General features: G+C 40.2%; 1 protein-coding gene across 1 annotated transcript in view; it reads right to left on the bottom strand.

The window, feature by feature from the left end:
• Nucleotides 1–876: 876 nt before the first annotated feature.
• LOC311081512 (NACHT, LRR and PYD domains-containing protein 12-like) overlaps nt 877–16,717 on the bottom strand; it is a 52,139-nt gene continuing 36,298 nt past the window's right edge. The window contains exons 4-7 of the mRNA XM_084112064.1: nt 16,307–16,480; nt 12,637–12,810; nt 6,139–6,185; nt 877–1,870 (exon numbers count right to left, since the gene is read on the bottom strand). Coding sequence (XP_083968190.1) covers nt 1,347–1,870; nt 6,139–6,185; nt 12,637–12,810; nt 16,307–16,480 — 919 coding nt within the window. The 3' untranslated portion in view covers nt 877–1,346. The remainder of the gene's footprint in view (nt 1,871–6,138; nt 6,186–12,636; nt 12,811–16,306; nt 16,481–16,717) is intronic.

Here is a 16,717-nt window from a genome sequence, read left to right on the forward strand (position 1 = left end):
GTTTATTATCATACACATTACACAGCAAAGGTTGTAAACACTGCCCGCCAAGACAATTATTTAGGGTAGCGGGGCGGGCCTGTTGGATGGAGGCTAAGACCCACTCCCAACTGGCCCACACCCTGGGGCCCACCATTAGGGCTCCTCCCCTAACCGCATGTGATCTCACTCCAAGCTTTTGATAAAACTTGAGAACCCTGCTAAGAGATGTGAGACATTCAAACTGACCAATCAGATAATTACATTTCCACCACTGTACTAAATGTGTGACAATTCATAGACCCCCAAAGTACAAACATGTTGGCCTACAGGCCTATATCACTATCAGAAACCTCTGTGCCTTTAGGAACTCCAAATGGTCCTTGTGGTAGAAAGAGGGGGTGGAAACAGTAAAGCAAATATCTTTGTTCATTTAAAATATCTTGGATTATTTTCAATCCTACAGAAAAGCTGCCAAACTAACTTTCGCACATCCACTAACTAGATAGAACATGTTTGACTCCCGCATGGCATGGAGTAGGGAATTTATCTATATTTCGTGCTAGGGTTTATCCCTGATGTTTATCTTCCTGTTGATTATCTAGTCAAGCCAGTCTGTGACAGTCACTGATTTATCAAGCAGCTCAAAGTATTATTATGGGTAGATTCTCTGTTCAATAGTAGGCCTGAAAAGGTTGGACTGTAATAGGTGATGGTTTATATCTAGCTTTCCTCAATGGGGTGTCGATCAGAAAACACTGGATTTGATCAGTTCCAGGCAAAGGAGGTTTGCTGACAATCTTTGGCTGTACACAACACTGCAGTACACAGGTTTTACAGCTTAATAGTGTGTTTAGATGTGTGTGGTCTACAAAGGGAAAGGAATAAAGATATATATTAACAAATGTCTTGAGTTATTTATTATTATTACACAAACATTATTTCCATAAAGCTACAAATCTCTCAAATAAAGTTCAATTCTAGAATAAAATAAAGAAATCAATATACAAGCAACTAAATTATTATGCAACACCGCCACCCAGTGGTCAGAAATGGTAAAACATTCAAACATTCATCAAAACATTATAATTATGATTATGAAGTGATTTAAATGAACAGCACATAATCAGAAACATTGCGTTCATAGCAAGTTTTTCAGCTGTTAATATGAGGATCACACATACATGCACATCAAATTGAATATAATCGGCACATTCACGTGCACTCGACAGCACGCGATAGACTGCTTCATCACTGTTAAATACTCATCACTTAATGAAAGGATGACATTGTATCATGGCTTTACAAACTCCTTAACCAGCATTTATCATTAACTTATTAACTATCATTAACTATATTCTCATTCATCAACACAGTTTCACTGATCCAGAATAAACATAAAACCCAGGATAGAGCGGCTGAGTGAATGTGGTCTGGACTGTGTGTATGAGGCTCATTGTGTCTCTGTTGACGCTGTAGAAGGACAGAGTTCCTGCACTGTAATCCACACACACTCCTATTCTACGACTGATGGGCTTTACAGGGAGTTCAGTCTTAATGTTATTGTGTATGAATGAGTAACCAAAGAGAGAAATTGACAAACTCCAGGACTGATCATTATATCCAAACCGACACTTAAAACCCCGTCCCTTCCTGCTGATGCTCTTATATGACACTGATATACACACGTCATCAATCCCACTCCTCTCAATCTCCCAGTAACAGCGTCCACACACACTCTCTCTACACAACACCTGCTCATAATAATCAAATCTGTCTGGATGATCAGGATACGACTGATCTGTGCCAGTGCCAGTAATCTCTCTGTTCTTCTCAGATAGATGGAGGCATTTATGTGCTGTGTTCAGATCCAGAGTGAGCTGATGGAAATCTGATGGAGAGAAAATACATTAGAATCAGAAATTATGAATCTGCCTGATCTTTTAATGTAGCATTTAGAAATATAAAGCACACTAAGTCAAAACAGTCTGAAAGTCTTCTGAAAGGTGGCCATTTTGTTCACATGATCAGCGACTTAGAGCATCATGGTAGAACATTAAAGTCAACTAGTCAACTGGTCTGTGCAATGGGGTGTAACAGTTCTCTGTAAAAAAAAAATCAAATCGTACAGTTCTCCACCCGCGGTCCTTGCATTGCTGTTCATCTCACATATGACAACGCATCTATGATATGGTTTGTTGAGAATAACACCACGTAAAACAGACAGACAGAGTTTGTGTCAGTCAATGGATTATCATACTGGCTTCCCAATACGTTACAACAGCGATGATCAAAAACATGGAAAAAATTTTCCTCTTTGTAAATTGTTCAATGCAAGTGTCATATGCTCTAATATGAGCAGTCATTTATTATTTAAGCCTTGCCAATTTAAACATTTAAGCGCAAGAGGTTAAAGAGACTTGCACATCTCAAACAGCGCTTAAATACTGAGTTCTCTTTCAAGTCTTGCGCTTGAACGGACAAATTCACACAACATCAAAATGCCCATCTTGGCAAGTACCCTAGCAAACACAGTCAGTTATACCTTAAGTGAACATAAACAGATGAGAAAGACACGCATGTGTAACAGAATCATTATACTAGATCAACTGCATCGTGATGTGCGGCAATAGGCAACATACACTTTGAGGGTGGAGGGAGACAGCTCTCCAACCCATCTTGCAGGAAGGAAAGCACAGTACTGATCAAACATCTTCGGGGACCACTCAACGAACAGGTTCCACTTCAGGACGTAAGCATTCCTCGTAGAGGGTGCTCTCGCAGAAGTGATGGAGTCTACGACAGCTTGTGGTAGATCACCCAGAACATCCGCATCCCTTCCAGGGACCAGACATGGAGTTTCCAGAGGTCTGGACATTGACCCGAAGACCCAACTGACTGACATGCTGGAGCAGCAAGTCCCTGTGCTCGCACAACTGCTTCCGAGACTGAGCTTGTATCAGCCAGTCGGCGAGATAGTTGAGGATACGAACACCACGCTCTCTCATGGTAGCAATGGACACCTCCGCGACCTTCATAAAGACGCGGTGCGACAGGTCCTGCCCGAAGGGTTGGATTTTGTACTGATATGCTCGACCCTCGAACACAAAGCGCAGGAATGGCCTGTGTCGCGGGAGGATGGAGACATGAAATTACACGTCCTTCAGGTCGATCACTGTAAATACATCTCAGGGACGGATACATTAGAAAATGTGTTTCTGTATTAGCATCTTCAACGGAAGCTTGTAAAGAGCCCGATTCAAGACTCGCAGGTCCAAGATAGGCTGTAAGACACCGCCTTTCTTGGGTACAATGAAGTACGGGCTGTAGAATGGATTTCATATCGGCTGGAGGGATCGGATCTATCGCATCCTTCGCCAGTAGGACTGTGATCTCCGCGCAAGACAGGGGCACCTTCGCTGAGCACCGAAGTGTAACGAACACCGCTAAACTTGGTGGACGCCGGCCGAACTGAACCGTATAGCCGAGTCTGATGCGGAGGAGCCAGCTGGACTGGTTGGGATGCACTTTCAAGGCTTCCACGAGCCGGGGCAGGGGGACCAGAGGCACCACAGACCAAGGTGGGGCAGTGAGGTGGATGACGGGGACACGACTCGGAAGGCTCGGGGGTGGCCCGAAGAGGGGTCTGAGTGAGCGGTGCAACACTTACCTGTCTCCACAGATCAGCAGTGGGTGCATGAGAAGGCGTACTCTGGTCCTTGAACTGCACCAGCTGGCGATACAAGAGTGGGCTGGGGGTGGCAAGGATTTACAGGGTTGCACACAGCCAGTCTGGCCCTCTTGGGACCCAGGAATAGAGGAATTTGCCTTTTCTTTAAAAAAGTGGGTGGAACAAAAGCAGAAACAAAACAAAGATTCTCCACCCAGCCCTCTTCTGGGGGAAAGAGTGGTGTGGTCACCATGTCCCGAAGAGCTCGTTCCTCCATCCTTGGGTGACGGGCTGGGCGGTCTGCCTGCGGCCGGCTCCACACTGAGGCCTGGGTGAAGGCTACTGCTGTGGCCTAGCGGGAGTGGTGGCAGGGGGACGCCCTCTGTGATGAGCAGGCAGAGGATCTGCCACCGGCAGTCGGGTGGAGGCAGCAGCGGGCTGCCGGGGCAGGATGTGCCAGATCGTCTCCATCTGCTTCTGGGAGGCGAAGAACTGTTGGGTGTAGTTCTCCACCATGTCACCGAAGAGCCCAGCCTGAGAAATGGGGGAGTCCAGGAACTGAGACTTGTCGTTCTCCCTCATATCGGCCAGGTTGAGCCAGAGATTGCGCTCCTGGACCTCACCAGACCGACCGCACAAGACGCAACTTTTGTGCCCTGGAGAGCGAGGTCGGTTGCAGTGTGGAGCTCACCCATGAGCTCACGGTCTGGATTACCCTCATGCATGTCCATGAGTGCTTTGGCCTGGTGGACCTGCAGCAATACCATGGCATGCAGGAAGGAAGCGGCTTGCCCACAGGCTTTGTAAGCCTTGCCCGTGAGAATGGATGAGAACTTACAGGCCTTAGAGGGGAGACGAGGATCACCCTTCCAGGAAGTAGCAGTCGCCGGACACAGATGCTTCATGACAGACGGCTCAACTGGAGTGATAGCCTCGTAACCCTTTGCCGTTCCTCTGTCAAGAGTAGTGAGAGGGGAGGAGGTGCTAAGGCGGTTCCTGGCATAAAAAGGTGCCGTCCACGACCTAGTAACCTCCTCTTGCACTTCGGGAAAGAATGGTACTGGGGCGGCGGGCTAAGGACCAGCACGGCCTGCCCCGAGAAACCAATCATCCATCCGAGACGGTTCGGAGCCCGACCGTCTTGGCGGCCCATTTCAGCATAGCTGACATTTCTGGATATAGTCTTCAGCATTTACTCTCCCAGAACGAGGTAGCACAGCCAAGTTATCATCTCCAGAGTCCAGCTCCCCATCCGATGTAGCGATCCACATCCTATCCTCAGGAGGAGCCCTGAACGAAACAGCTGGTCGGTCCACTACAGAGGGACTAGCACGTTCAGTAGGGAGCTCCGGCTGCGGTGTGACAGAGGAGTGAAAGGCCCACGGGGACTGGCTACCAGGGGGCGAAGCCCTCACTGTGATCCTCAGATCACCCATCCTACACGGCACAGTAGCTCACTTCTGGGGTGGGCCAGAAGGGGCGCTAGAGCGGGGCATGTGAATGGGGACTCCAGCTTCACGGATGAAGGCGAGTCTCGATCTCAACACCGAGATAGTTCCCGCAATGAGAACATGAACCATCCACAAAAGCTGCTTCAGCGTGCTGAATGCCCAAACACAAGATACATCTATTGTGACCGTCAGCTGGGGATAGGGAACGACCGAATCCAGAAACGCACGGGTGGAATGGCATCTTGAAAAAGATTGCTCTTTCAGGAAATGGGACTCTCACCAGTGCCGGGGCACACAGGGGAATGACCGCAGCAACACTGACAGGGGATGGTACAGCCTGTACCAGTGAAGCACTCACTTCTTCGCCCTCTATACAACCGTCAAAACAAACACACAAAGAGAATGCTGTTAAAACAGCAGTTAAGAGCTAAGATGCTCGCTATTGCTGCTGTACTCGCACTGTAGAACCACCAGCACTGGGAGAGCCTTCTAGAAGAAGCCACTGACATACTCGCTCATTGAAAGAATCAACTTCAGAGACATTGACATGAAGACCGATCGGCTCTGAAGCGAGCAACAAATGGTGCGTGCATCCGCTTCCGTGTTTATACCCGCGCTGCGGGGCAGAACGCAAGATGCAAATCTCACACGCCAATGTGCATTGACTCTTTTTATCGATACTCAAAGTTTTAATACACTAAGTGTGATCCCAATCAGTATGGTACGTCTGACTATGTTGAACATAACCGAACTGAAAGGGAACACCTTTTTATTTAATATCATTTTATTTAATATCACCTTTTTATTTAATATCATATAATATAAATTTAATATATGTATCTTTGCTCTGTTCTATTTATTTGTGCTGTTACTTGAAGTTTGATTATTTGCTCATATTTTCTTTTTTCTTACTTGACAGTAGTCCTTTTTTCCATGAATATACAGTAGCACATACCGAACAGTACCAGATGTGTGTGTTTGTGTGTGAGTGTGCAAGTGTGTGTGTGTGTGTGTGTGTGCAAGTGTGTGTAGACATACATTTTCGTACTCCTGTTGTTATCCTGATCTCTCCTCTTTGATCCACACTAGAAAACACACACAATGACACAATCAATCATAGACGTAATGGTTTTTACTGTACAAACTGTATATTCTCTCCCCTTACACTAAACCTACCATCACACAAAATTTTCAAAAAATACAAGTAAGAAGACAGTGTTAATAAAGTTACACGTTTTTTGTTTAAATAAATGTATAAATAAAATAATTAAAAAGGGAGACAATAAAATAGAAATAATTTAATCTAATAATTAAAATCTAAATTAAATGAATGAACAAAAAATCTATATTTAATATGCTTCAAAGACTGGGAAAATATAGGAATGAACTAAAAAAAAAAAAATCAACGAAAAATCAATGACTTGCTGATGTGCACAAAAACCAGCCATGTATTGGGCTTTTCTTGATTTCATCTTCATCCTCCTCCTCTTCATCTTCCTCCCTGTTAACGTAAGGACACTGTCATATGTCCTGACTACAAATGAAAACATCCTCAAACTGCTGAGGTGTTGTAGCTGCAGTCTGGACTACAGAAGATGGAGGCTGAGGCCTGGGAGGGTTGTTTGGAGGACTAGGGATGGTAGGTGCTGATGAAACCAATAGTTCCTCTAAGGATGAAGGACCTGACTCAGGCTGAGTTTGAGTACCCCTACTCCTCCATGGATGTCAATACCACCACAAATGTCATCTGAAGCACTTGTACCAAGTATTGACAAGGCCTTTTCTTCCTCTGCTGTGAGAAGGGGGGACTCATTGGTCCCACCACCTGTTTTATTAAATGTTGTTCACTGCAGGGCCCTTTTCCTTTTAGCAAGGCTGGCACAGTCCTGCCACTTATTCCTGACCTCCTTCCCTGATCTTTTAATGCCCCTAGTTGAAGTCAGTTTGTAGCAATATCCTCCCAGGTATTTTATTTGTGTTTATTTGTATGACTGCCCCTAAACCTGCTGGGGAAAAAAAGTTTGTATAGCTCCACCTCCTCTAAAATTACATTAACCCCCTGAGGTCGGCTATCGCGCCGGTGCGATAGGCTCGCTTTTTTTCTTATCAGTTCAAACGAGACTCCAAATACTCTGTTGACTTTGATTTTACAAACCAGTTTCATACATCAATCGATCCCGTTAAGTGTGTATTATTTTTGTGTATACTCACAATAAAAACAAAGTGTTGTGCTTTTTGCCAAATAAATTAAAATAAACATGATGTGAGTTCTGCTCTCTGTCAGTGAAGTCAATTCTGAAACACGTCCGAAAATGAACAATAACTCAGCGAATACTCAGTCAAACAGACACACAGGCATGAAGCTTGAATTCTCTTCTTTTAAATGAAGTAATTTATATTAAAAAATATATATTCTCAGTTTATGTAATATATATGAAAAGAGAGAGATGTCAGTCGTTCTCATCTCAGCTCATTATTTTTAATATGACCCCGCCCACGGAGAGCGCGCGCTATTCAAACGCAAATGACTGAGGCAATTCATGCAAACTGTGAACGCCCCCATATCAGCTTGAGAAAACACATCAAGTTTAGTCAGATCATTGCTGTTTACACCGTCTCGCAGCGCTGTGAGGAATAATACTATCGTAATAATAATAATAATGGAAAATGTACCTCAGAAATGCTGGTATTTCGAGGAGCAACGGATGGACTACTGTAGTTTTTTCATTCTCAAGTGAATCGCGTTTCTGTGTGTGAATGAATGAATGGCAGAGATGTGCGCTGTTTACCACAACTCGCAAAAAGACGGTTTAAATTTGAATCGCGTTTCTGTGTGTGAATGAATGATCCGCTTTTAGCAAACTGTATTGCTATACTGAGATGAGTAAAAATCGACTGAAATATGTTGAAATAAAATGAATTTGTATAAGCAATGTATTAAACTGCAAATTAACATTTATATTCCTTATAATAAAAACGAAAGACCTATGTTACAGACATATGAAAGACAACATTTCGTGTTTTGGATAGATTATAAATTTTTACTGTAAAATATCTGCCACCTCAAATAAGCTTTTGTTTGCCAATTTTTGCTCATATGTTAAATATAGTATGTTTTGTCAAAAATAAAGTCATCAACTAATATGTTATTATGTGTTTGTTCCAATGTATAGGCTATATTCAAGTAATGAATCCTTAACTTTGAAATATGTATGATAAAATGTATACTTTAGTTTTTACAAAGAAAGATTACACTTTAAATTGTTGTTGTAATTGTAACCTTTTTAATATATAATATAAACATAAGCCTTTTCTTTAAATAATTTGTATTGTGTTTTATTAGTGACAAATTTGGGGAGAGGATACATATTCCAAAACTGAAAACTGAGATGCTTCCAACTGTGAACCAATTTAGTAGAATATATATGTATATGTATATGTATGTATATATATATATATATATATATATATATATATATATATATATATATATATATATTGCTCTTGCATTCTTTCTTGTGGCTCAGTGACACACCTGAATGAATGGCTCATTAAGTATGCGGGCCCCATTGTCTCCTCAGGTGTGAACTACTCAATATGCATGATGGTGTTGGATCGTTGACGCCCACTCGCATATTGCCTTTCCAAACAGAATGTGTCTTGCAAAATTTAAATCAATGTATTGTTTTATCTGAATGATTAGGCAGGATGATTTTCAGATCATTTTGAAGAAAAAACTCTAGGCGACAACATCCATTAGTCAAAAGTCTTGTGGACACATATTTAGTATGTGTTTTGTGGCCTTATTTCAGAAACTTTAGTTTTTAGTTTTTTCAATAACCATGCATAAACATTATTCTCTCAAAAATACAAACATGCACATACATGTTGCTCACATATTATGGTAGCCCTGTTTGTGCTAAATAGAGTGTAATTACACCTTTGCCATTAATATGTTTATAAGCAACTGAAAAAAGCACAAATGTCAGGGCATGTCAGAAAATCTCAAGGACCCCAAAAACACCTTAGACCCCAGAGGGTTAATCTCCTCTTTTTGAAAAATGTATATATATTTTTTTTTGGTTCAGCCATTTTGTTGGTGTCTCCACCCGTAGGTTTGTGCTTTTATAGATGATTGGCCTAGTAGAAAATGCACATCAGATGAAAACAATTAGTCTAAACATTTCAAAATACAAGCTTGTGCTACAATTATGAGCCATTCTACAAGGTGACATTTCAGCACTTGACATACAGACAGTGACTATTAAGCAGCACTTAAAGCACATCTGCGTGCCATCGTGCTAAGTGCATTTTTGTGAAACGCACGTGAAATGAACACGAACGTTTGTAAAGTCGCTCGTAGAAAATACTTGTAAGTGCTAAGATCCATCGTTATCAGGTAACACAGCCCAGGACAGTTAAAACATTGATTTAAGATCAGTTGAGGTCCTGCATTAATCAAACTTTCTTTATAATCCACATGCATAAAGTGAGATTACTGTGACAATGACAGTAAAATGTAAACAATAAGCTGTCCATAACAAAAGTGTCACCAACAGCCCATCTCATACTTAACTAAAACTGCACACATTCAATAAGACAGAAATCTTATGATTCTATCAATCAACCACACAATTCCCAGTCAGACCTGCATCGAGTGAGACTTGGCAAAAGCTAAACTACAGATTTTAAAACTCTGTTTCTGTAAATTTCATTCTCTAATTGACCTGATTGAAACCTTAGGTTTGCATTAATGATTTGCAATTAAAACAAGTAATTTAGACAATTTTATAATTGTAATTACAAAATTCTGTATTTCTATGTTTAATTATGTGTTTAATCTTATGCATACCGGTGGTAAATATACTAGTTATTGTTACGAAGCATCCAAGTCAGAGAGATCCATATGCAGTGTGATTTATTGATCAGAGTAATCAAACAAGCAATGGTCAGAACCAGCAGATACAGCAGTGAAGACAGGGCTAAATCGTAGTAATACCAGGCAAAAGGTCAAGGCAGGCAGGGCTAAATCGTAGTAATACCAGGCAAAAGGTCAAGGCAGGCAGCAAACAATCAGAGACAGAGATCAAGGCAGTGGTAACGCAGGCAGGCAGCAGACAGGGAGAAATCCAGAAACGGGCAAGGTCAAAAACAAACAGACAGTCCACGGGAATAAACGCTTAGTAAAGTTCACAACAGTAAAACAAGACTTCGCACTGAGTGAATGTGAAAACCAGGTATTTATGGTATGAGTGAAACAAGGTGATAAGTAAGAAGATAAGAAGTGATCATAGTCTTATGTGGAGTGCCCTCTGGTGGCTCTCCAGGGCACTCCAGCTGGGGACCGTTACAGTTATATTGCTACCTTACCTTTAATACATCCAGACAAAGTCTAAATTCCACTACCAGATCACTGTGGTAGTGAAGAATCTAGTGATCAAATGAGACCTGCTCAATAAATATATGACTCTGAAAAAGGAAACCTTATTTACCACTCGCACTTTTGACATGAATTCATCATGGGGTTTCCTGCTAAGACAAAAGATGAGATCAAACACCCTACAATAAAACCCACTAATCTGGAGAGAATATCTTAGAGAAAGAGCATAAAACAGCCTTATCCAAACTTCTTTCCTCGCTTATCTATGCAAAAACAATGACTCTACTCCCTTCCTTTCACCCTGATTCAAGTCAATGAAAGTTCTTTAAGAATGCCAATGTACCACATATTATGTATCTTGTGAATCCAATGTTTTTGCCATTTCATGTTTAGTATTATAATTAATATATCAGTTCGATTGGTAATATGGTTTTAAACTGGGTAAATGTAAAAAGAATATCCACATTTACTACAGCAGCTGTTGCCACTATGACCGTGAACCACAACAGCCACATCTATGAGATCATTTGAATTTAGATTAATTTCATGTCAACGGATGTCATAGGTCACATTCAAATGAGCACAAATATATTTTTACTTTTACAGCTCAGGATTTTGTAATTACAGAAGTCCAGTATTTACATCAAGGTCTTTTATTTTAGTATGTGTTTTGTGGCCTTATTTTAATGACTTATTTATTTATTTATTTATTTTCAATAACCACGCATAAACTTTATTTTGTCCAAAATACAAACATGTACATACATGTCACTCACATTTAGCACATTTGAGACTTTAGCAATTAATGTTTTTATAAGCAACTGTCAGGGAATGTCAAAACTTTTCCAGTGCCCCAAAAATTACATTCTGGGAACCAAGAACTAACATTCTGGGAACCTAAAATGGTAAGCTAGGATGGGGCCCATTGGCCCACATTTTCAGCTGGGATATTATTTGTAAGAACAAACTATTTTTGCTTATTAAGCATGCATGCTCATTGTAAATACTGTTGGCCCCCAGTGGGCCACAGATGGGATTTGGGAGACACAGACTCAGCCTGCACTTTGGTCTGTCCCACAAAGCCTCACCTAGATCCCAAAATGGGGGTTCAAATGTGCCCTGCCTTTCATGCTGGTGTCAGGGCCCACAATGGGCTCCCAAATGTGTGCTTCATTTTCTCCCTGTGGGCTCCACAAAAGGACATGATTGTTAGGCAAACACTGCATGTAAAGTCTTTGCCTGAGACAGTCTGTATTGTAAAAAGTGCTATATAAATAAAGGTGACTTGATTCACATGGAGTTTATGTAAATTACCTCAGTTCTGGGTTTGAATATATGTACCATTTCTCACCACAAGGTGGTAGTGTTGGTATAAGATTTCATGGTTTAATTCATTTGTAACATTTAACCTAAGAATTTCTTCAAAAGCGTATGTAAACTGTTCATGTAAATAATGTCTTTGGATACCACTTGAGACGTGAGTTAATTTATATATTTATTCTCTTTCTATTGTAGTTACACACACACACACACACACACATAAACCCCATTCATAAACCTGGATATATATACACATGCACCTATGGTGAATTGATTATCCTGTAAAGTCCATCTACACTTGTGCAACCTAGATGAAAGTTACCATTGGGTTAAGAACAAATAAGCCTCCTTTGTGTGAAGCTGATCAGATCCAGTGTGAAAAGAGCATACTTTCGATAGATAATAAAATGTAATTTTGTGGGGAAATCATTGAAATGGTTTGTCATTTTTATATTATTGTTTGCTATATTTATTTGTTTGGTCAGTGTCTTTGTCTTGGTCAGTGTCAGTGGCTTGTTTTTTAGCTGTTGTAAGTAAAATGATGGCTGAAATAACTGAAATCATTTGACAAAGTGATATGGAACTGTAATGTGGTCAAGACATGACTGGAACTAATTAAGGTGTGTGTTTACTGGAAAATAATTACACACCTTAGAAAGTTCATCAAACAATCAGAATGAAGCATTCATTAGTATAACTACAGCTAAACCTCTGTTAATTATCAATAATAAATTTTATAGAGGTATGAAAGAAATACAGCTAAACTGGTTTGTAATACGTGAAGATTTTAATGCTGTTTTTAGTTGTTTAATCAAAACTCTTCCTGCTTCACATACTTGAGTTTGTCCAGTGTGCAGTTTGGATCCTCCAGTTTTTCAGTGAGCAGCTTGACTCCTGAATCTCCTGGGTGATTGTAGCTCAGATCCAGCTCTCTCAGGTTTGAGGGGTTTGAACTCAGAGCTGAAGACACATAACCACAGCCTTCCTCTGTCACCATACAGCCAGACAACCTACAGAGACACAGCAATAGTCCACATGACTTTATATTACATTTATATCTATTTCAGCCATTCATTAGGTGTCATTTATTTGTAACTTTGTGAAAAAAAAAAAAAAAACTTAAATAGAAATGTCTGGTGACTAATTAAAAATATAATTGATGTAATGTGTAACTGAATATGACAACATTTTCAACAAGTATTTTCAGCATATTAGACATACAAATAAGAGTGAAAGTGTGCATAAAATATATATTATTTGCAGTGTTCAAATGCATTACTTTGCAATGAATTCTATTTGTTAATAAATTATAAACTAAAATAATTAAATATTTTATTTTAGCAGAAAAATGCAGGGAGCTAATGACAATAAAAACATTATTGACACAGCTTAATACTTCTTAATTGTTGAGAATATTTAAAAACATTTCTCATTACAAAATTGGGAAAATATTTGGTGCATGTTGCATATTAAATTCCATGTTATGAGTGGCCCAAAATCACTTGCAGTGGACTCAAACTCAGCTCCTGTAAGGCCACTGCCCTGCAGAGTTTAGCTCCACTCTAATTAAACACATCTAATCCTGCTAAGTCTTTAGGATTAGTAGACTAAACTCTGCAGGACAGTGGTCTTCCAGGAGCTGAGTTTAAGACTACTGATTTACTGTGAATCAAGCCAATCTGAAACACTGAAAACAGGATCATGAGCTACTTGCTTGTAAATGAAAAATGTGCATGTTAGAATGTATATTTATATAATTACATCACAATTGTCTCGTCCCATTGTTTTGTAAACTTGGCAGTTTATTGTCCCTCACAATTGTCTCGTCCCTGGAAGCCCCTCAGCGAGCCCACCATTCCACTTGCTTTGTAGAGGGCGAGTGAACTGGTGAACTGATGGGCCACAGTGGAGATGAAGAAGGTAGAAGCCAAGGGGTGAACTGTTCATGAGCTATTGATGGATTGATGGGCCAATGTGGAATCCTGGACATGGTGGCTGGAGTAGGATTCCAGGCATCCACAGTCCATGATGGTGCTGAGGACTGGAAGCCCCTCAGTGAGCCCACCATTCCACTAGCGTGTAGAGGGCGAGTAGCGGCGACCATCTCCACTGAGGGCTTAGGCAGCGAGGCGGTGGCCAACCAACTATTTGTCACACTTTGGCTGCGTGAGGCACGTTCAGGAAGACCAGGAAGATGAAGAAGATGGATAACGATCAAACTCTACTTATTATATATGAACAAGATACGTACCAAACATAGCAAGCAGTAAAGACGTAGAACCGACCAGGAAGAACTGAAACCAGGGAGACTATATACACTGACAAATGAGGAGACTAAGTGACAACAGGTGCACACGGTGAGTGATGACTGATAAGGATGATGACAGGTAACAGGTGAAACTGATTTACAAGAAAACACATGGTGCACAAACACAGAAGGCAAAACAAAGTCCAAGACAGGTGTCACAGTGACAACAATCTTCAAAATTCAAAACTCATACTAAGCCATATCCCATTGGCTCAAACATTTATTGCTAGAATTGCCAGCCAACTGGTAAAAAAAACAAAAAAACATTGTTTCAAATAATCATTATTACATTATTAAATAATGACATTATTTGACATGTGGTATTATTTTGAACCATGAATGAGATGCTAAGGATGTCCAGTACACAGCCACTAGATGGCACTACTATCTTCTTCAGTGCTATCGGAAGCAAACCATGCCAAGTGGTACTCACTGCAGAGTCAAATGATATCCAGCTCCTCCTCTCTGGACGTCTAATGGGTCTTAATTTGTGCCAGTTAATAAAAAAATAAAAGTAAATAAAAAAAGGAGTTGATAATTTAATATGAATTATGAACATTCGTTCAGATCGCTGTAACATGCAGATAAAGACATTTTGGAGACAAACACACAATTGCAACAATATATGATTTATATGCAGGGGTGCACATAACATTTTTGGTCTTGTTCTCAGGGGAGAACCTGGGGTTGTTGCTTGGTCCTCACATTTTCAAATGCATTTTTTCCTTAACCCACCTCACCGGAGGAACAAATTAGAGGGATGCATGGATAATGTCATGTGACATGATTCACATGAACTTTAATTTCAACTGAAAATTAAGAGAAGAAGTGCAACAGAATGTCTGATCTTTAAAACCTTGTAATTTTCAAAATAACATAACTGTTTCAAGCTCTGGAAATTAAATGTGCAAATATCTGCTTTTCTAACTCTGAAAACCAAAGAAATGACAATCGCAATCTTCGCAGCGCCAGAGAGAAATGCACATTTCATACGAATTAGCCTACATAAGCAGCGCAGTCTGTTTTCTTTCGTTTTGAATTGTTCTGCTTAAAAGTAGACATTTAAAGCTATCTATATGTCTCAGGTCTGTGAAGCAATAGGCTACCTTATAGGCCTACGCTGAGTTTCGGTTCATTTATGAGACGAGCTCCAGGTTCGCCAGCACCTCCGTGTCCTGATTATCTATTTTCTAATAGCCTATATTTAGCTACTTCTTATTAAATCCAGACAATTTGTTGACGAAACATCGATAAAAATTAAGATACAATTAATACAAAACGAAATTAAATTTAAAGACAGGCTTTGTGCTTTCAGTTTGAGGTCTCTGTGAAAGTTTTAAAACATTCTTTTAGTGCCACTTTAGAGCGCTCACGTCCGTAGCGAAAACTGTCTATAACTTGTTCTTTTTTTTTGTGAAATAAATTTCTAAAAAAATGCAACTTAGTCCAGTGCGACTTAGGCTATATATGTTTTTTTCTTCCTCGTGGCGCATTTTTTGACTGATATGCGTCTCCGGAGCGACTTATAAAATAGGCTACGGTAAGTTATTTATTCTTTTTGTGCAAATGTCCCATAAAGTCCCATCCTTTAAGGATTCATTTATGTCCCATTGACCGGTCCATTGCATTTAGAATAAAAGCAGAATCAATTAAGTCAAAAATATAATGTGCAGTCAGGTGGTTGGAGTGGGCGCGTTTTTTGACGAGTTTTATAGTCTTGATATTGTTTCTTATTCAAAAGTGGTGACGCCCAAAAAAAAAAAAAAAAAAAAATCCACACCCCCAACCTAAAACCTCTTCCAGCGGCCCTGCACCTATCTATCCCCAAATCTTAGGTACGCAAATGAGGGTTGCGGCAATTCATCTGGTACGCATTGTTTAATTGGGTAGCGCATGCGCACCTGCGCACCACTTATGTGCACCCCTGTTTATATGTATTCTCCAGGCCATGTCAGGTGGCGGGGGGTGAAGGTTCACAGGTTAAGGCCAATTTTCTATTTCAAACTTCAAACAGTCCCCACACCAAACAATATTTTTCTCAGACTTATTCAGTCCACATGGGTCTTACTTCTCAACTCAGAAAATATGGACATCTTTATAAATACGGAAACAAAATCACAGTCCTGCAAATGTTGATTTTGTCTCTTCAAAATCCTTCATTGTGATAGTATTTTCTTAATTATTTAAAAAACATTTACCTCAGTATCTCCAGCTGACAGTCTGGGCTCTTCAGTCCGTCAGAAAGAAGCTTCACTCCAGAATCCTTCAGGTCATTGTTACTCAGGTCCAGCTCTCTCAGAAAGCAGTTTGAGGATTGTAGAGCTAAAGACAAACTCTCACAACACTGAGCAGTAAGATTACAGCTATGTAGCCTGTGTGGAGGACAAAAAAAAAAAATTTTATAAAACATTTTTATAATTTCTTTAATTTTTGATAAAATAAAGAATAATAAAATGGTTAAAAGGTTCCTGAGTTTTGCCTGACATTTGCATTTAATATCATCACACATTGATACATTTATTTGTATTTAGTTTTTGCCAACAAGTCACCCATGTAAGATTAAGCCCAATTAAAATGACTAACAGTGTATATAAATGATAGTAAAGAAG

This window comes from Abramis brama, assembly GCF_963993115.1.
Source record: "Abramis brama genome assembly, chromosome: 4".
In the NCBI taxonomy this organism is placed as follows: Eukaryota; Metazoa; Chordata; class Actinopteri; order Cypriniformes; family Leuciscidae; genus Abramis; species Abramis brama.